The 23,292-nt window shown below is 33.1% G+C and overlaps 1 protein-coding gene across 1 annotated transcript in view; it reads right to left on the bottom strand.

Moving 5' to 3' along the window:
• The window catches only part of LOC113512204 (neurobeachin), a 520,131-nt gene that overhangs the window by 486,073 nt on the left and 10,766 nt on the right, over positions 1 to 23,292 (bottom strand). The window contains exon 2 of the mRNA XM_052896806.1: positions 2,820 to 3,439. Coding sequence (XP_052752766.1) covers positions 2,820 to 3,038 — 219 coding nt within the window. The 5' untranslated portion in view covers positions 3,039 to 3,439. The remainder of the gene's footprint in view (positions 1 to 2,819; positions 3,440 to 23,292) is intronic.

Here is a 23,292-nt window from a genome sequence, read left to right as displayed (position 1 = left end):
GGTGGGCCGTCAGCTTGTTTGCCATTTTAAGTTGTCTATCTATCTATCCTATTTAAGAGCTGCGCTCTTGTCGGTGGAGCTCTTGCCACTCACTACGATTTTCAGCGAGTCTCTTCACCTCTTGATACGACACGACACCAACTCCATCCTTGATCTGCCTGATGTAACTATGTCTCGGTCTCCCTCTCCCCCTTCTTCCATCTATCTTACCTTCTATTATAATGTTCATAAGTTCGTCGTGTCGTATCAAGTGTCCCAACATTTTTCCCCTTCTGTCCTCAATAGTTCTAATAATTTGTCTTTTTCCTTAACCCTAAGCAGGACCTCCTCATTGCTAATTGGATCCCTCCAGCAAATTTTCTCCATCCTTCTCCAGCACCACATTTTAAGTTGTATATAAAAAAAAGTAATTTATCGATACAAACTATGGAATACATGAATGTACTATTTCATGCATCAGATTGTCTATTCATCATTCTAGCTCTGTACTGGCTTCACAAATAACACCAACCTATTTTCAGCCACGTGGCATACAAAAATGTAATTGTATAAAACAATTGGAACGACCGAATGTTGGTGCTAACACGAAATTGTTGTCATGTTACAAAGCAGATTTGCAATCCCGCTCTGTCGGCTTACACGAGCATAAAATCGATTCGGATATTTGACAAACTAATGCAAAAAAGACAGTTTCGCACAATCGCGTATATATTAGATTTCTGTAACAGAATTACATATATTTTCGTGGTGTGGTTCGCGATACACAATTATAATTTGAACTTTACTATTGTCCCGTAAACGTTTTGGAACCTTTTGGAAAACCTTTTGGAACTTATCAAAAATTATTTTATTATATATTTTTTATAATATTACACAAATAAAAAAATACCTTATATTAAAATTGGTAGTTTCATATAAAAAATATATACACATTTATAAATCGCAATAATTTTACATGAGTTTAATCTTGTAACGGATGGACCGTTAAACATCAATTTCATAAAATATTTAAAAAAATTACATATATTGAACCTATAGTATTACTGTACGTTGTAATTTTAAAACAAAACGTTCACCATTACAGCAATAAGGAGTTGAATTTCGAGATAAAAAATGCTCTAAAAAGATTTATCCTGCTGAGTACAGAACCCTCAAAACGTAATAGGGATGGGTATATGGTGCCTGTGCTTATAGCAATTTACTTGTAAAACAAAAAGCTGCATCTCAGCATTAGAACGACTCATTCTCCTGAAAAGCTCCTTACAAGTATTAGGGAAAAAGGTCGCACGGTACCAGGTGAACAGCACCATAAAAAGGTTAACTTAATTATGGGCGTTTTACTCGCGTTGCGACGCTCGCGGTTTCACGCTCACTTGCTCGAGAGGCTCTTTGGTACATTTTTATGTCCGGCACATTTTTCTTTATACCTACTCCAGTTTTCAAGATTTCCTATTTGTCGTTACGCTCATAAGTAAATTTAATCTCAAATTGTCTTTAAAGTTACACTACAAGATGGCATGTAAACAACAAAGATAAAAAAAATATATTTATATCTGCTAATAGGTAAGGAATTTTATTTCATTAGATATATGTTACCTTTTTTAATGAACTTTCCTCTTTTTAGAGCAAAGCATGCTTTGCTCTTTTGAGGGCGAAGCGATAAACTGAGTTGTGACCATTTTGTATTGTTATGGCACACGCACAAAAGAAAAAATTGTACTTAGATTTATGTATTTTTTTTAATCATTTATATTATCTCGCTTTTTATGTATATCTATATATGTTATAATTTGTTTGCTGTAAGTATATGCTAATAAATCATCTATCTATCTAACTAAAACCTACAGTGATATGAAATAGTAAAGAGAATTGAATATTAATAATATATAATTATTCTTAATAAATGCGTTAAGTCAATCTTTTGTGCAGTATCTGTGTTCATTATTACGGATAAAGCTCCTCGTCCCTGTTGAGTCCCTAGTAGTACTCGAACGAGACTAAAAGCTCTCCCACGGTCGACAAAATTGAACTTCATTACTTTGTACTTAAAGTTGTAAGTAGAAGTCACTAAAACAATTCTCGATGTTAGTTGAAACAAACACGGGTTAGTTTTAGCCTGATCGATATCTTATTTATGTTTATTAGTTGTTGGAGAATCGTCATTTTCATTATAACCACGCCTTAACGTCCCACCGCTGGACACAACTCTCTCATCATTGGAGTAAAATATAGCTAGCCTACTATAAACAGATAGAACAAATCGCTTTACATTGAAACTTGTGAAAATATTTCAACATGATTCGAGTACATTCATTTATATCAATTTTAAATCGTCATTTTTTTTTAAATCTACTGCAAGGTTCGGAAAGTTATTACCTGTTAAGAAGAGATCGCAAGAAACTCAACAGTTACTCTTTTAAATCTCTGTTTTGTGTATTTATTTTAATGTTGAAAATTAGATGGTCGTTAAAAGCCCGTGTATGATCAACTTAAACCATACACAATTGTCATTCAAGTAATCATTTAGTGTTCAATAAATGTTTTTAATAACAGTTTAAACTTATTAAAAGGTAGATCCAAAATATCCTTCGGTATCTTATTATAATATTTAATGCCCATTCCTATAAGAAACCTAGTAACTTTTTCTAAACGATACTTCGGAACAGCAAGTTTGCATTTGTATCTAGTGTTAATATTATTAAGATCGTTGTTTTTAAGAAACATTTGAAAATTCCTGTGTATATACAAAATGATTGCGTGTACATATGTATTGTGAAGCTACGGTGAGAATACTACACTTACTAAACTAAATAACTTACCGAAAACGCTTTCAAAAACACGAGGCACTGTATGATGCCCTCCATAGTGTCACCGGTCAGGCAGAATGTACCCGTCAAATGGCGTCCCTTCTTGTCGCCGAGAGCCGGCGCGGCGGCCAAGCTGGCGTGGACCAGAGCTCCACGCGGTCGTGCGTCCCTAGTAGCGCCCAGGACGCCCGGCAGCGGCGCGCCTTCCATAAGCCTCGCCAACGGGTCCATGCCCGTTATACTACCATGGTAATATAAGCACACTCTCGCATTCTTATTTCACTTTTAATCTTGTTTATTGAGCACTTTTTGGCACTTTAATGTATTTGAATTGAAAAGAAAAAACAGGAGCTAGCCGAATGGTAGCTCTCGCTTTATGGCCGCTCGATCACATCGATACGCGACGACACAGACAGAATAGAAGGGGTGAACGCTCTTTGACACAGGCTTTTGCACTCCTCGCACTGACACTTCTGGTGGTCTGCATTCCAGCATTCACTATTCAAGATCAATGTCACAAAAGTGTAAATCAACACAGCCATTCCCACAATTATGTATATTTCCATACTGCACTGAATTCACTATTTAGGTTTTTTGACACTTTTTTGGCACACAAATTGCAGAAGCGCTAGCTGTTTAGTAAAATATTATATAGATTCTATCATTTAGTCCATAACATAAACATCAGTGGCGTGTATATTGTAAACGGATCCGCGACAATACTACGAATATATTGGTGAAACTGCGCGGGCATGTAAGTAGTTAAACTTCAGAGAGGTATTAATAAAATCGAATATTCCTTCGTACATTAATCATTTTAACGGCATTTGTTGAAAACAAATGCGGGCAGGGGCGCGACCGGCGGTTATGGGACAGCCGGTGATTTACATACAACGCGCGAACGGACGGCCCATTTTAATAGAATCATTCGAAACATCAGCTACTTTGCATATAAAAATAATTCCCGACCCTGTCGCTGGGCAGTCGACGTGTTGATTGAGGTATCATAAACAATTTACACCCCTCATTACAGCTTTTTGATGAAAACTAAACGATAGTAGAAAAAACGTAAAAAAATACATTCTATACAAATTGGGTTATTTATATTACCTAACAAGAGAGTAGGTTACACAAAATAAAAGTAGCAGCAACTTATTGCATACTACAATAATCGAATTACAACGTACAGTGATTAAATGGACGACGATTATGGGAACAATTGCCAGAGTAAAAAATGATACCATATGAATGATATTATTTAGTTTGTTTAATGAATTCTTTGAATTTAAGCCTATGGACAACCGCAATAACATTTACTAATGAAATACGGATATAAACGTACTCAATAAGCAACATTTAGTTAAAGTTGGAAAGAACGAATGTTCTCTAATAACTATTTCTCCACTAACCGACACTTTAGCCGCTTCTACCTCTTCTGCTTTCACAAATAACAAAACTAAAGGAAAATCATTATTTCTATCGCACTTATTCGGAAAGTGAGTTAGTGCTACTTCGATAATAGCGTTCAAAGTTGCTCGTAACTTTCTTTTTGAAAGGAAAAATGTATTAGAATTCATATTGTATACACTTTAGCAATAACCACGTCGATAGGTTTTTACAAACCTGGCTGATGTGAAGTCTTTTGTGCTGTATTTTCAGTTTCTATACGTTAAAACACTTTCATAATCACAACGTCAACGGTCAAAGCCTTTTAAACGAAAATTTAATGAAGAATATGTGTATTTTTAAAAACTTACATAAACATAAAAAGGAAAAAAGAAAGTAAACTTAAATTTAAGCATTTTTGAAAATAGTAATTTTTGCATTACCGGAATTGCAGGAATTTACCAGAGGGAGACTTTGTACAAAAGCGATTGCTTGGGTACCTCTGTCCCATTTTCAACCGTGTTTCAACCGTGAAGTTGTGTTTGCATGGCTGTGTTTCGGTTTGAATGGGCGGACCATTTCTGGGTACAGAATAATATTGTAATACTATTTATATTCAGATAAAAATATGATTACTAGCAGAGGTCACCTACTACATAGCTCTATATTCGTAAATCATTGGGGAAAAACAAGATTGTTAGATATTTACTCAGGCAATACCTACATATGGTACATGAACAGCATGTGTACTTTTTCTAAACTCTTTTTCTTGTTATCTGTCTCATTGTTCAAGAGACAATTCTATTGCTGTAAATTGTAGAGAACGACGTCACATAAAGTGAATTTATATTAATCAAAGTAATGTGGTAATCCATCAGATAGGTTGTAACAGAAATATCATAGCTTGGATATGAGGCGGTACAACAACAAACTCATTCCCGGCTGATTGGCTCATTGTGCCGGGCTCGCGGAATTTTATCTCCTCACGTGCCCTCGTTCAATCACAGTGTATTCAATCGAGTGGTACACACTCATATCCTATTATATTTCAAATTTCTATATCTCAAGATATGAGTCTATGAAACGAAATAGTTTTTCGATTACAATTTTCTTTTCCTTCTTTTCTGATGGTTTCATAATCTGTGATTCTGTCAAATAAGACAAATATGATATGACTGAACATAGTACAGACGTAGTATTAGCAATTTTTTTACTGAGACACTTTTTTAACTGTACTGTTGCTTTGATCTTTAGTAAAGTATATTTATGAGGACATTGAGAAAATCAATAATAAAATCAATCAAGAGAGTTTACGTCGCGTATGGGGTCAGACCACTATCTATTACACTTCAGTCTTTTGTGCTTTGAACGCGCAGACTTGTGGCTTTTTAAAGTTGAAGTGAACAAGACTGAAGAAATAGTTTCAAATCTCTTTTTGGCCAGCAGCTTTAGCTTTATCATTACTTCTCATATACAAAAACTCAATTTAATCCTGGTCTGGTCATGTCTGCCACGAATAATGTATATTGATGATTTGTTGGAATTTGGAAACTGAAATAATACAAAAAACATCAAAAGAGTAACAAGTGCCACTAGACATTGTTACATTTCTTTTGATGTCATTGTTACATAATTTATAAGCATCCACAACCACTCGATTATTATTATAACTCGAGCCTCGTCGAATGAAGGCCTCAGTTCCTGTACCGGTGAGTTTTCAATTAAACCAATATTTTCGTAGCGAGTTCCGCTCACTTGTTCTAACTTCTTTCAACAACATTTACGTTCAGACAAACAGTTTAACCAGAGCCCAAAATTCCACTTCATTAATAACAAATAGAGGAAAGTAAACGATCAGAAGGCCAATTTATTGGATCTATTAGTGATACAAGTTATAAAAAAGAATATAGTAAAGTGAAATATAATCAATTAGAAGGATTTACAAAAGTGCGAGACAATAACAACAATTATAGAATACTAAGAGGTAACGAGGTACCAAAAAACAGACTTTGTGCCGAACTAAAAAAAGCATTTTAATAACTCGTGATTACATTGTAAACCCCATTTGCAATAGAACCTCGAGCCTTATTCATGCAGAGCAACAAAGACGTAAGCATAAATAAATTATCTGCATAAATACTGAACAGATCAATACAGATACGCACCAGTTTCTATGCATATAAAACAAATAACGTCTTTGTGGCGGTGCCAGCGAACCGTGCGATCGACAAAACTAATCTGTCCAATACATTTACTAGACTTTATGCGCAACTTTGTAAGCATGTTGCATATTTGTTTCTTTTTTATTATCATTTTAATTTGTTTTTGTATCGATGTATTTAGTTCAATCTACGTGCTCGCAGAGCGAATGTAATTTTATAGTAGATATATCTACTACTATGATCAATTATTTGTTAAAAATATTAGAATAAAGCACACGCTAGATTTACGAACAACAATGTCGACGTTATTTATTTCTGTACATCCTGAATGTGAAGATCGTTTGAATCGAGATACGCGAAATACAGTCAACATTTGAAATTTTCAATCAGAGTCTTAATCACTCTTCAGGTATAATAACGTTTAGCTTTATAAAGATAAAGTCGCATTTCGTAGACTGACTCTTGCTTATTTCACGAGTACAATATTAATATGGAGTGAGCTCCCATTTCATTCGTGTAGATTAGTACTAATGCGCGCGATGGGTGCCGCCGTATGAGATATTAATGTATTCTCTACATATATGATAAATTAGTGTTATATGATAAATTAATGTTCACTATGGACAAGATACTTAATCCCGTACAGTTTTGCTCGTATTTGCTAGTCATCTATCTTTTTCACTTGTAACTAAAATACATTAAAGATTGCTCTCAGCAATAAGACCGCCTTACTGTACTTGTACAATTGTATCGTTATATTTATTAATTGTATTGTTTTTTTCCCTATATTGTATAACACAAATAAAGTATACTCATTCATTCATTAAATGTTGAAAAGAAATCAAGAAATCAAGAGTCTAACTAGTTGTAAGCATAATTTGTTTATTATTAAAAATAATCGAAGAATTTTAAAATTCCCATTTTAAGAATGATAATTTAAAAAAAAACCCAAGCAAAGTAGAACATTGATTACAGAACAGTTGCACATAAACCTACTACAATAAACTTTACAACTTTATATTTTGTTTTTGATGTTTCCACATTATTTTTACTACCGAAATACAAAAATTCAGTGATAGAATATGAATGCAAGGATACCATTTCAGTTCACTAATAAAGCACTTTTTTTTCCAACACAGGGGGCAAACGAGCATGCGGCTCACCTGATGGTAAGTGACTACCGCCGCCTAATTTAATACATTTTAAATAATTGGGAATTAACGCAACAATTTTCAATTGTTATTGAAAAATTACAGTACAGTTATTGTAACATTTCAACATGAACGCTCGCGTTACGGTTTGAAACCAGAGTTTCTGACAATTGCTTCGTGAAAGAGTTACTAAACATTTTTATCTCTTTATAACATCATTAAAAACTTCTCTACAAGGGCTGTTAACTAACTAGCGGTTTGTGAGTAGGGTAACAAATACTTCGCCATCACTGTTAAAATAAAAATATCTCCATGTTTTCTACAGTACGATAGAATGTTGTATAACTAGGTCATATAAATACATACAATAGATATCATAAATATATATATATATCAATGATTGAACGTAATTCTTGGTACATAAGCATAGGAATTTCTCTACCCAACACGCATTCCTGTAAAGCGCCTGCAATAGAAACATACAGATGGTCTGGATGCGGTTTGTGTGATTATTGTCAATAAGCCTATTTACACATTAAAAAATCATAGTTTAAAAGTTGCTCTTGTAGAAAACTCAAATATAAATCGTATAATATCCATAATAAATTATCAACTTTGTGATGGCAAAAAAAAATAGTAAAATACCAATTTTCTCTGATTTTAAATGAAATTGAATTAAATTATATTTATCTGCAATGAATTACAATTTGTTGTGATTATTTTTTAAGGTAAACAGAAAGCCACTTTTTCGACAATCATTTAGAAATTTTAAAAAAAGTTTTGTTACTGACAACTACCAAATAATATTGGTTTCAGTAAAATTTCTCTTAAAGCAAATTAGACGATGTATTTGTAAAGGTCAACTATACCTAACAAAAAAGGTTTAAGTTGGGTCGAAAAAGAAAAACAAGCATAATAATAATCATCATTTATCATCACATAAGTCATTAACTGTCCACTGCTGAACATAGGCGTCTCCTTTCAAAGGTTTTGCCGACAGTTGCCACACTTGGCAATCGCAATTTGACTTTGGTGATGTTCTAAGAAGGACACTGCAAATTTCTCGACTATTAAGTTCACACGCCTCTTACGACACCCAAGGGAAAAGGGATGATCCATTCCAACCATATGACTAATAATAATTATTAGGGGGAAAGGGATGGTTAGTAATGGAGACTGAGAATCCCATTGCAATATATCCAACCAGGTCGACCTCCACGCGGTTCCCCCTGGCAACTATCATGGTTAATTACTGATGAATTCATCATGATGGGCTAACTGGCCTGTTTTCATTCTCATCTATCACTCTTCACTGGTGCTCCGCCAGCGTATTCCGTCAGCGCAGGTGGGATTACCAAACCATTTTCACCCATCAAAAAAAAAAATATTATAAATGACAGGATAACATGCCAATTTCATAATTCCAAGTTAATACAAACCAAACATCAAAATTTCAATACGTCATGACTCAAATTGTGTTTAAATATGTATGTTGCCGTTTCCGCCACCAATTATCGTGTATGTGGATGCATAATGGAGGGCGGCATAATATCAATCACTCTAGAGGGAATACCGTAATCGGTTTGGCCACTAAACAGTTTAGAAGCGTCTAATAGCACGGTTACAATTATTAGCAAATTAGATTATTACACGATTGAGTAATCGAGCATTACTGCTCATTAATAAATTACTTGTTACAAATCCATTGGAATTATATCAGAATTATTTCCGATCTTTAGTCAAATTCAATTACACAGGCCATTCAATTCAATTATTTCGCAACAATACTACATTGTTTTTTTGTTATACCACTGAGGTGGCAAACAAGCATACCTAATGGTAAGCGGTTACCGTAGCCTATGAACACCTGCAATACCAGAGTTATTGTGCGTTGTCGACCCTGAAGAAACCTCTTTACTACACTGTGTTGAATATTTTTTATACATAACAAGAAGATATCATAAAACAACTTCACAATAAAACAGAAAAAGTATGAAGTAACAAAATAACCAATAAAAAATGTCTAAAAATACAAAGGCTCAACATTAGAACAAGCAGAATTGTGTTTCGTAAAAAAACAGCGACTTTAAAATGACAAAATAAAATTACTAACGTCTATAAATATATAAATACGTAAATTAATAAATATAAGTTCATAAACATTTACAGGGTACAGAGGAATAACACATGAATCCTCAGGAATGGTATCGCATGGGGGGTATCATGAGCGAAACAGTATACTCTGTTATACCCATGGTACTGCTCATGTCTATAGGCGACGGTTACCACGTTCCATCAGGTGGGCCTTCAGCTTGTTTGCCATTCTAAGTTTTATAAAAAAAAAACAACTAAATGCAAAAAATATCAAGAACTGTTTAGATTCGTTAAGTGCACATTCTGCATCCATGCATTCTGTCGAATATAAAAAATAATAATAATAACGAATAATAAAAACAGTGATCTGTCCGTCATCATCAATTAAAAAACATCTGGAGTCTTTTAAGAAATTTGATATTATTCAAAAAGCCCATTTTTATTTTTTTATTTAAATAATCTTGATCACAACCGCTTTTAAACGGTAAATATATTTTTACCGCACGGTTCAGAATAATGTTATCTAGAGGGAAGAACCTACAAAACTCAACAGCTTATTTTTTTAAATAATTTTCGAAATATAAATAATTTACTAAAATTTGAATTTTACAATATTTTATTACGTTATAATTTTTAATTAAAGTATACATCAACAAGCTTTAGGATGAAATCAGCAAAAAAATCTGTAGAAAAATAAATTAAAAATTGTAACAAAAGCTAGCAGTTCACGTTTTTTTTTTGTTTTTAATGGATGATAATGGTATGGTAGCTCCGCCTGTACTATCAATATACACCGGCGGGGCACCAGTGGGGGATGATAGGTGATGATGAAGCAGGTAAGTCAGCCTATCGTGATGAATTCAACCTGACAGGGTATATCGTTGGCAATGGGATTGCTAATTCCCATTAGTAACAATCCCTTCTCTCCCTCAGCAGTTCAAATAGGTATCAGTATAAACAAGGTCATTTCTAGTGTCCCTGTTGACAACATAGACCTGTGAGTTTCAGCTGTAACTGTGGAGGATTTTTTTATGCAACTTAGCATGGCAAACAAGCTGACGGTCCACCTGATGGAAAGTGGTAACCGTCGCCTATAGACATAAGCAGTACCATGGACATAGCAAAGTGTACTATTTCGCCCATGATACCCCATTGCCCCACCGTTGCCATTCCTGAGGACTCAGATGTTATTCCTCTGTACCCAGTAAATTCACGCCATATCCCACTCTTCAAACCGAAACACAGCTATGCAAACACAACTGCTTCACGGTAGAAACACGAATAAGACAGAGGTACTCAAGCAATCGACTTTTGTACAAAATCTCCCTCTGGTAAAGGATAAAGCAATAAATAAATATTAGCACGTACAAGTTACCAAATGCGTAGGAGTTATTTAGGTAGACACTCATATTGAAGTTACCCTTCATAATTATGCTGATGCTGAGGACATCTGCCATACAGATTAGTCAAATGATCCGACATAACGAACTGGTGAGGCGGCTTAAGACACCATTATCTCGAACTATATGCAAAATTGATGGCAGGCTCAGATTATGTGACTAGTCCCTGTATGTTCATTTCACTGGGCGATACGTAAGCCACACAAGACGTAAGTGTGATAACAATTTGATGAAACGCCATTTATCCTACAGGATCTGTGTCAATTATACGAATACGTACGGTAGAGGGAATTCATTAAATTTAAAGTCTGTATTATTACTATTATATAAGAAATCTGTCTGAAAATTATAATTAATATTAGAAATCTGTCACGAGTTGACACTGTAATTGTCATTTTTAAATTCCAATTTAAAAAAGTAACCAAATTAGTCCATCCAACTAAAAGGAGTTAAATTCTTTTTCACTATTTACTGACATCCAAATAAATTAATAATAAACTAATAATACATACTCTTTGTCTTTTTCTCAATGTCCTCTACCCAAAGGTTGTCTGGAAGAGATTGCTTAGCGATAAGGCCGCCTTTTGTATCACTTCTCATTAATATTTACTGTATTTGTTATTTCTCTTTTTACTTGGTGCAATAAAGTGTAAATAAATAAATAAAATAATACATAATAATACTACGTATTTACTATTATATGTATTATATATGTGTATATATTGTATGTATACATCATATTTATTACGTTTATGTGCATATAATTTATTTATTTCAAATTTGTGTATGTATATTTTATTTGTATTTTATTTACCTTGTATACCTTTTTACCTATACCTTTCATGCGCTAGATTACCCACTAATTATTTTCTCTATAACTGCACTGGGTTGGCTGGAAGATATCTCTTTTAGAAATAAGCCCATTCTTGCTAACAATCGTTTTTAAATCGCTGTATCTTTTGTTCAAGTGCAATAAAGAACATATAAAGTTTAAAGCCCAGAAGAAAAAATAAAAAAAATATAAAATCCATATATAAAAAACAACGAATAGCAAATTGTCATAGCAGAGAGAAACTGCAATGCAAAATTTACAAATGCTGTAATTACAACTGTAACATGACCTATTTTTTGCCTTCTTTATATTTTTCCGATTTCCAACTAAGACATTATATAAAACTGCGTACTGAATATTTATAAAAAGAAGTTGCCATTTTGATATTTGTGTCCGCTTCATAAGTTCCAATAGTCGGCTGTTTGTTTGGGACCGCTGTTTGGCAGATATTTGTCTTTGATGTGCTTCGCCTTTTCGATCCCCGATCACATTCAGTCATATGTATGAAATATTACTGATGTATACTCTTATTTTATATCAATAGGAAAGCACATTCAATGAATACAATTCAACTTTCTTTAATTATGTATTAACATTCCTCTCTACTTCAAATGAGTGTTTACCCGCAAAAGGAAGATATAATCTACAAGCATCAAGCTAGCCAAGTTTAGTAAATAATTTTATTTTGAGTTTTTATACTCTTGCTTTAAAGTGAATACTTTAATATGTAAACTTCGTATGAAATATTTTTTATATGCATCCAATCATTATCTATGGTAAATTAATGGCGTTCACCGTCACTGTATACCAAGACAGTGTTCGGAAATAGGCAAATATATGGTTAAAAAAGCTTTGTGTGTTGAAATCGATGGTAATTCCGATTTCTTTAGGGCTAACATCTTTATGAAAATCTTAGTCAGCTTAGATACAGGTTGTTCAAGACATTACACACATGTTTAAACTAATTTACATTAATAAACAATTAAAGATTAATTAATAATATTAAATAAACAGATATGGTAATATAACATTGTCTGAGACCACAATAATACAGTGATGTGATGAGGGTCGAGCCACCACTACTTTAGAGACTGCGTTAGTTTTGTTGTTTTCAAGTATATTCATAACGCAATATAAATTACGCTTTTGAATTTAATTCTAATAATTTAACTGTACTAAACCACACGTTTTCACGTATAAACGAAATGTTCTTTATAGTAGTTTAGCTATAAGGGTTACTTTAATTGACTGTAATCAAAGAAACACTTCATTAAATTATTCATAGTTATACTATTGTCATAGTAGTGTATAAATATCGTTCTTCTGATGGTAAACTGTCACTGTAACTAACGCAGGCTAAAAATTTATACATAGAATCTATAACGTTAGTCTGTTAATAGTTGTGATTTAACTCTTCCATAAACTGTAACAAAGAGTACTAGTGTTTTTCAAACAGTATCCCAATTACAAAGTTTATACATTCTAATACAATAATATCGTAATACCACACAATTTCATAACCAACCTAGTCTTTTTCTAGGCACTAGCAATACCTAGAAAAAGATCTTAAAAAAAATCCAGTCCACCGTTTTTCCATGTCAAGGAAAGTACTTCATCGACGTCACTGATGTTAGGGAAATAATTTAATTAGAAGCTCTTGAGGTTACGTAACTTTTTATTATTGTTTTATATCATAAATTGTTATTAATCAAATTGGAAACCGATCGTAATCAAGAAATTATCATTTCAAAAAAAGAACATCAATATTTAAAAAAAAATAAAACCATTACACGAAAGTAGTGTTAACAAGTTATTTTTTTGGAAACTTGTTATCCTCAACATTATTTAGAGCATTTGAAGAGTGAACAAATACAGAAGTAAATATACTTCACTGAGAAACAGCAAGTGGTTATAGAAAAACACAATTTCTATTACAAAAGGGAACTGAGGAGATGCCTGTTTCAGTCGCGAGCAAGCGTGGCGGTGGGGCCGCGCACCCAGCGACCCAGTTCCGCCCAAACACATAATTAAAGGCAGGAAGTCTAAAATCACCCATTGAGAGCTCAAAGCATGACTGCTGCTATTGAAAGCTGGCAAATTTTCAAATGAAATTGCATTGTTACTTTATATACCATAATATCATATACGTGCTGGAAATATTAATCGCAGATGGATCGGAAGTATGAAGCATCAAGGAATGAATTATCAAGGTTCATGACACAATCCATTACTTCTATAAATAATACGGTAGTTAAAGAAACTAGTGACACCTATCGACAATGATAATGTTGCATTTAAAATAAAAAAAATAAATAAATAAAAAAAATCTCAACATTCCTCCGCTTCTTTCATATTTCGAAATGGCATACATATATTGCACGAATATATCTAACACGAAGATTACTGATAAATCTGTACATCTTTTTTTTTTTTTTTTTTTTTTTACACACAGTGTTGATATATATAATGGTCACCCACAACACCTACGGCATTGCAGGTGTGCTGCCGGCCTTTTAAAAAGGAATATGCTTAATAATAATAATGAATAAACATCTGTGTTTATATATAATAAAATTGCAAGTAAACGAAACTGCCAAGCGTGGCAACACTGGCAAATCATTCCAAGGGGGAGGCTTATGTTCAACAGTAGACAGTTAACGGCTAAAATGATGGTGATGATGATTTATTAAAAAAATATATAACCAAAATTTTTCTTTTTTATACAACTTAGAATGGCAAACAAGCTGACGGCCCACCTGATGGAAAGTGGTAACCGTCGCCTATAGACATGAGCAGTAGCATGGACATAACAGAGTATACTGTTTAACCCATGATACCCCCCATGCGTTGCCATTCCTGAGGACTCAGGTGTTATTCCTCTGTATCCAGTAAATTCACGCCATATGTTAAATGTTAAATATATAAATATATAGCAACCAAAATGATAATTTTAAAATTTTCGTCAGTCTGTTTTTTATAGTTTTACTTCTGAACGTTGAGTCATAAAATCTAGGGTATGTTTCATTTTGATACCCTATCTAGAATTGAACGATTTTATTGGTTTTCTCTACATCCAAAAGGCACGCGTACAAAGTCGCGGGTAAAAGCAAATACATTATATTCAGGGAAAAGAGTGCCTCAAATTCTGATATCACTCAATATACGCGTATAACGATAATCGAAGACGGAGGAATCGGTCAAGCATGAAGGTATTCCATATGCCGCGGATGCTGCAAGAGCAATTTTCTTATAAGAAAAATGTAAAAGGAATTCGTGCATTAAACCTTTATTTCTGACATATGTGATTCTCTACGTCTGAACTTTATAAAACAAAGCATATACTATAATATGTAAATATGCACGTCATCAAATTTCTTAATGTACTCTCTCTGCCGAAGGCTGCTGAGAGACACGAACATAATGCTGTTACTCGTTTGCGCATCAAAACAAATTTTGTACTTACCTGAAATTGTTTCAAAAATCTTCTCTTATTGATAACTTAAGTATATTATTGTGCAACGTCCCGTTCTCGAGTCTATTATAAGTGAGTATAAAATTTGAAGTCATTGTGAGAAACACAATTACCACATTTATTCAACTAACTTCAAAAGGAGATCCCTTCAAAAGAAGATTCATAATTTAATTTTCATAATTTTTTTTTTAATATATTACGCGATATCTTTGCCAATTCAACATTGATTTTAATTATACTATTTTGCAATCAGTAGCGTTTACTACAGTAATGATTCCAGACTAATATTGTCTCGATTGAAGTCTATTATTGCGGAACTAAAGCTTTATTTGCATTCAATGTAAAATTTACAATTATAGTACTATGCTAATTCATGTTATACTTTCCAACAAGTAGGATGCATATTTTTTTTTTATACAACTTAGAATGGCAAACAAGCTGACGGCCCAGCTGATGGAAAATGGTAACCGTCGCGCTACAGACATGAACAGTACCGTGGACATAACAGAGTATACTGTTTCGCCCATGATACCCCCCATGCGTTGCCATTCCTGAAGACTCAGGTGTTATTCCTCTGTATCTTGTAAATTCACGCCATATCCCACCCTTCAAACCGAAACACAGCCATGCAAACACAACTGATTTACGGTTGAAACACGATTGGGACAGAGGTACCCAAGCAAACGACTTTTGTACAAAGTCTCCCTCTGGTAATTACAGCGAGACTATTATCTTCTTGAGTCTTCGTCTGTTCATTCAGAGCGCCATTGATATATTTGTTTTACTAATTCAGTTATTATTAGATATACCTACCAAATTACACGAGTGACTATAACTTGAAATACATTTAGGCAAAAAAAAAAAACTCGAAACAGACTCGAACTGTCTCCGTGCGCACGTTTTTATTTTGTTCATATTTCGAAGTAGGTTACATTTCTGTAGCGCTTATTTTTCACTAGGGACCGTTTGCTATAACAGAAATGTTACATTTTATTGGCTGGATGAATATAAAGTTTTATATGAGAGAGCGTTTGAAATAGGCTATGTAGAGAGTAAATGAAGTAACAGTTTAAGAAAAAACAGTACTTTTATGGAATAAAGTTTTTTATTAAATCAAGATATAGGTCTCGACAAAAACAAGCGCGTATTACATTATAACAAAGCAATAAAAAGTGTTACAGAGTTAAGATAAATTTGTTATTTTATTAATAGTATTACCAGTTTATTATAATTAGACAGCAGTTGGATATGGATTGATATTTATAGCTTTAATTATATTTTTGAAGAATAAAAAGTATTATTTAGACATTCATAATAATGAATACAGCATATAAAAATATTTTCTTTACCTAATTTACACGTTTCTGGTTTCTTATAAATACAAAAGTCGACTGTACGGATTCAAATAGAATTAGACGAATAGACGTATCATCCAATATTAACAAGTAAAATAGCTTCAACCTCAATTTACACGGACAAAACTATGGGTTACAGCTATGAGCAAAAACTGGCAACTAACTACGCACAAGTTGTGACAACTCACAATAGAGCACTCACGGTCCGCGGCTGTAGGCGCACAGTCATTCCGGTAAATGACGCAGTCATCCGTCACGCAGCCCACATCATGTCCTCCCCGACACATTACAGATCAGATCAATACGGAATGGATATAGTAAAATCGTACTTCTACCAATGGAAGCTGCATCATCGTGCGTAATTTCAATTGTTTAGTAAGCGAAAAGTATGTTCTAGTCATGGGTTAGAGGATTTAAGTAATAAATAACAAACGTTGGTTTGGCCATTTGGAGAGGATGGATGAAAGAAGAATTTCGAAAGAGATTTAACGAGCTCAAAGGAATAGAGATGTCCATAGGGGCCGCCATAGACAAACGTATGTCGATTCAATAGATAACGTGCTAAAGACGAGCCAAATTAAAAGTGCTTGTAACACGAGAGCGTGTATGAATAGATTGATGCATTTGATGGAAGAAACGAAAAAGGTATATTATGTTTGGATCGGAGTATATGACATATCATTGTTTCTGTCTACCCTAATGGCAGACAATTATATATGTGTGTATATATTAATGAATGAATGAATGAGTATACTTTATTTGCATTATACAATATAGGAAATAAGCAAGACAATTTACAAACACAACGATACAATTGTATAAGTACAGTAAGGCGGTCTTATTGCTGAGAGCAATCTTTTCATATTTTCGTATATATGTATATGATGACGACATACGACCAGACACTAATTTCCACCAATATTATATAGTCACTCTCTGCCATGTATTGTAAAAAAATAGAACAAATTACATACAGCGATGTTTCCTAATAAATACGACACGTAGAAGATAACAATTGTACCTTTGAAAGGTCGGCAACACACTGGTAGCTCTGGTACCTTTGATATCCATAGGAGAACAAAGCACCATAAGTACCTGCCCCTCAATATGGACCACAACAGAACAAGAAAAAATTGAAATATCTCAATTTTTATTATGGAACGTGGTCTCCAGCATTGAGACATCAATTAGTTATGTAGCTTGTGATCATGGCAACCCTAATGGGCCGAAAGGACCCGACTTTATCATCTCCTATCGTCTCATTGGTTCTTCACCAGTGTAAACCAACCAACCAACAGCACAGATTGGATTACAACTTCACTTTCACCTCAGTTGGTGACTAATCGTCCTCAGAACCCGAGTACATTAAAAGAGAAGTTGCTAATGTGTTGCCATAACCGTCAAAGTTCGTTAAAACACGATGCTGTTTAAAAATGGAATATACAAATGTTAATAACATGACAAACAATCCCATGGATCGTACTCGCATGGTTAATCTCACGTAATTATTTCTCATTTCAAATTTGCATTGCCAACGTTCATTCGATAGATGACAGTCGTTAGAGCTCGCGACCCTTCGTCCGATCCCATACCCCGTTTGGATAGCCCAGGCATAAAAGAGTATTGGAAATTTAATCATATAGAAATACTTTTAGAATACTCTTAAGTACCAGGTAACCAGGAATGACAAAGAGTTTCGACTAAATCTATCTTCTATTACTTTTTAAAGATTCATGTATAGACATGAATCTTTAAGTATTACTACGAGTAATAATCTAACTAGCGACCCCTGTATGATCTGTACATGAATCTTCAATTAAATTTAAGAAACGAACATGCCACCGCTAATCTTTACCTTTTCCACCAATATCTACTTCCACGTACAACACATTTGACTAGTAACGTGTTGACGCGAATGCCTAACGTAACCGCTTTTCACGCCTTATAAGGAAAATGGTTTTGTCAAAATTATGGGCGTTTGCAAATTGCCACAACCGAGTTGTAATCTATAAATAGGGTTCTATACATAAAACGTGCTACAATGTGACCGTAATTTATTATTAGATGCTTTGCTATTGGAACTGAAATTTTATTATTCCGTATTGATATCGCGCCCACTATAAGGAATTCGAGATATTTTTAGTAACATATAATAATAAAAGATGGAGAAAATTAGCTGGAGAGATCTCATTAGTAATGAGGAGGTCCTGCTTAGGGTTAAGGAAAAGAGACAAATTATAAGAACTATGGAGCAGGACAGGAGGGAAAAAATGTTGGGACACTTGACACGATACGACGAACTTATGAACATTATAATAGAAGGTAAGATAGAAGGAAGAGGGGGAAGAGGGAGACCAAGGTATCGTTAATTCAGGCAGATCAAGGAAGGAGTTGGTGTCGAGAGGTGAAGAGACTCGCTGAAAATCGCAGTGCGTGGCAAGAGCTCCACTGACAGGAGCGATGCTATTAAATAGGATAGATAGATAAAAAATATATAATAGAAGATGAAGCAAAATTTATTTTTGAAAAATAGCAAACAAAATTAATTTGTTCCAACACGGAAGCAAATGCTCAATTGATTGTAAAAAACAGTTATAATATTCGATCCAAAATTAGTCAATACTCATTATACCACCATACAATTGAAAACTTATTAGTTGCTCAATTTTGAAAATCATTAAAGAAATATAGCAAGCTTATCAAAGTACAGAAACAGCTTATTTTTTTCCATCACTTAACATAACCATACGAATAAGGGATTTATTTATTCTTATGGCGTTACATTCAAAAAAAATAAAATAATTAAATTTATTTAATTAATTATATTAATTCATTTAATACAATTATCGTAATTTATTTTTTGCAACAATTTTAAGGCAATTAGACAGATGCCAAAAAGTTGTGTCACATGGCCCTTATAATGTCAAATGTCTGTTTAAAGCAAATAAATATTTCATTTCATTTCATTTCATTTCATTTCATACAATATTTAGTATATAATATTTAGACGCTATATTAAAATATTTAATGATTACACAAAAGCTATTTTAAATAATCATTTTTTGTGGCTCTACTGAAAGTTACTCAAAGTTATCTATTGTGAGAAGAAATTTAAAAAACTGTGAGTTACTTTTCGTTTCTCCTTATTACATTAAAACTTGTTAGTTTAAATTAAATAGGCGCTTTTTTTTTCAGCTTTGTACTTATATATATATATATATATATATATATATATATATATATATATATATATATATATATATATATATATATATATATATATATATATAAAATGTTATGTGTGTGTATATATATATATATATATATATATATTTATATTATGTTATTATTCATATTGTTAATATTTTTACTTATTTAATGACATTTAATAATTTAATTATATTTTAATGTTTATCAAATACAAGGCATGCTGTGGTCGCCTATAAATGTAAGAACAGTTAGATCTAGTCTACCAGTGTATTGTATTGAAATGTTTAACTGTATCTAATGTTGGTAATCCTATAAATAAATAAATATTACTTTGGATTTATTATTATATTTCTTGCGTGTTTCCATGGGGCTTCATGAATAATAACTTCATATTCAAAATAATGTTATTGGCACCATAACTGTATACCTATATACATACATATACCAGTAATGTATATTGTATTAATGTTTTATAAATGACTGTTTGTTGCCATAAATAAAATAAATAAATTTAGAATAATATACATAAGATACGGTCATCATCAAGTTATATGCTATATAGCTGCATGACTAAGGAGTAAACCTGATCATTTACACACTGTAAACGTGGCTTCACGAAAATTCATATAAGCATGCATAGTCACAAAGTCAACAGAGACGACGAGTTTCTACTAGCTGTATTCGTCGTGTTTATATTTAACCACACGGTTACAATTCGCGTTAGTTAGTTTGTGTTTAGTTTGCATCGGCACGAGTGATTAAGACTACAAGTCTCAGAACGAATTCTAATTAGCAGCCGTGGCGGTGCGGCGACGAGCTGCCTCCACGGCTGATCTTTGTTTTAACGGTTTACAATATTATTATTAAAAAAAATAATATAAAATATATTACAAAAATAAACATAATATTATCTGGTATACAAATTGGGAATCTTTAATTGGCTAATGTATGGTGGAAATATAATATTTTTAATTATTCTAGATATAAGCTGTTGATTCAAGATGTAATATTAAAATAAAAAAAATTAAAAAAGTAATCCTACTTATATACTTTGAGATACTTACCATTTCGTATACTTTAAGATTTGGCATGGATTGTAATTTGTTATTAGTATGACTATGCATGCAAATAGTGGATACAGGTGGCTTCAGTCTATAAGGGATGCCTACGTCCAGTAATGGTCGTATATCTGTCTAAAGCATTTCATTTTATTTATATGTGTGAAACCTGAACATGTAACAGTGTATGTATTCTAAAACATGATTATGTAACAGTGTATTCTATAACACGAGCATGCAACGGTGTATTCTAAAACACGATCATGTAACAGTGTATTCTAAAACACGAGCATGCAACGGTGTATTCTAAAACACGATCATGCAACGGTGTATTCTAAAACACGATCATGTAACAGTGTTTTCTAAAACACGATCATGTAACAGTGTTTTCTAAAACACGAGCATGCAACGGTGTATTCTAAAACACGATCATGTAACAGTCTTTTCTAAAACACGAGCATGCAACGGTGTATTCTAAAACACGAGCATGCAACGGTGTATTCTAAAACACGAGTATATAATAATGTATTCTAAAATAAATTAAACACTAGAATTCGTAATAATTGATTACAAATGCTTCTTAGAAAGAATAAGAACTATCTTTTCCATCCAATAACGAAGCGGACAGAGCTTGTACCCGCACTTTATTAAAACTAAAAATAACGATATTCCATAAATATTATGAAAGTCTACGAGCTTTAGTGTCCTCAGATGAAATTAATAAAGTTTGTTATCTAGTTTTCATCTCTACAAATGTTATTATTTCTTGGAACAACAAATGAAGTAAGCAGTTCTAATAAAACGATATCGTAACTCGAATAACAAAGCTGTAAATTGCTTTAGAAATTTAAACATTAAAAATTTATTTAAATAATGAAAGTGGATAGTTTATTAACCTTTAAAAAATATATTCTCAATTCGAATTACGTGATATTCCATGGAATGGAAGCATTCGTTATAATCATCATCATCATTTCAGCCATTACCCGTCCACTGCTGGACATAGGCCTCCCACATAGACTGCCATAAAGAACGGTTCTGAGCCACCTGCATCCACCGACTCCCTGCAATGCATTTCAGATCGTCACTCCATCTAGTGGGGGATCGTACTACACTGCGTTTACCTATACCTAGCATTCGTTATATTAGAATACATTGGATTTAGTGATAACATTATTATATTAGGTATAACATCTGTTTATATATCTTTTTGGTTTTTAATTATATTGTTATACTAATTTTTTTCATTTACACTACTTTTCGAGTCGCATGATTCTATAAATGGACCGTATCTATAATTTTTTTATGGATGATAATTGAACGGTAAGCTCGCCTGTGCTACGGCTGGCGGGCACCAATGACAGATGATAGGTGAGAGATGATAGGTGAGTATCTAGGCAAGTCAGCGGTGAATTACCCTAAACAAATATATGAAAATGTCCGCATGCTATGTATTGATTTTGTCTTGTAAATTGTGTATTCAGAAATGTCAAGAAAGCTGTATCATATTTAAGATAAAAAAAATATATATAAACAATACAAATATAAAAAAGCCAGCTAAACAAATTGCCAGCAACACTGCTCTTTTTAATGCCTAGAACGTAGCAAAACGCGATTAAGAGAACAAAGTGAATTGCGCAAAGGAAAAAATCTACAAGCTTTCTCTTCTTTTCCAGCGATATAAGAATAGGTTATATAGCGAAAAACTATGCCCAGCAGTGGGACGTTAATATCTCGTTAAACATACATATATGCGAGAACGTAATAAAATTAAGCCACTAAAACGAAAACAAGCACCAGCTTAATACAGCGTCGCAGTAAAGGATATCGGGAATGTCATAAAATCTCCAGGGGCACCATGAAATCACGGATGATGTGCCATCGATTACGTCATGACCTGAAAACGTCTGGTAATACGGTTGCTTCACTCAAAATAAAACTCGATGTTTCTCGCGGAAAACAATCTATCTATACTAATATTATGAAGAGTATAATAATAAATAATAATATTAAATCATTTCTATTCAAGTAAATTTAATAAAAAGCCTGTTTGAATATTCCCTTTTTTATAAACTACCGCCCAATTCGAATGCAATTTCAGCTGAGAAGAATGAGCAAGAAACATAGCTGTTGCTCTTTTCAAACAAAAGTTAAGTTTACAAAAATAAAAATAGAAGTAGAATAGAATAAAAAAATACTTTTAATAATATTTCCCGAAAAACACATAGTTACAACAGAAAAGACAGAAATATAATATACTAGCGACCCGCCCCGGCTTCGTACAGGTGCAATGCTAATACTAAATAGCGCCGACCGGCCGGTACATTTGAAACCTTTAAAATTATCAATGTTTCTCTACAATATT

The sequence above is a fragment of the Galleria mellonella genome, unplaced genomic scaffold, assembly GCF_026898425.1.
Source record: "Galleria mellonella isolate WM207_F2 unplaced genomic scaffold, CSIRO_AGI_GalMel_v1 utg34, whole genome shotgun sequence".
NCBI lineage: Eukaryota > Metazoa > Arthropoda > Insecta > Lepidoptera > Pyralidae > Galleria > Galleria mellonella.
Note: the sequence above shows the minus strand (reverse complement) of the source record. Positions and strands in the feature narration are given on the sequence as shown.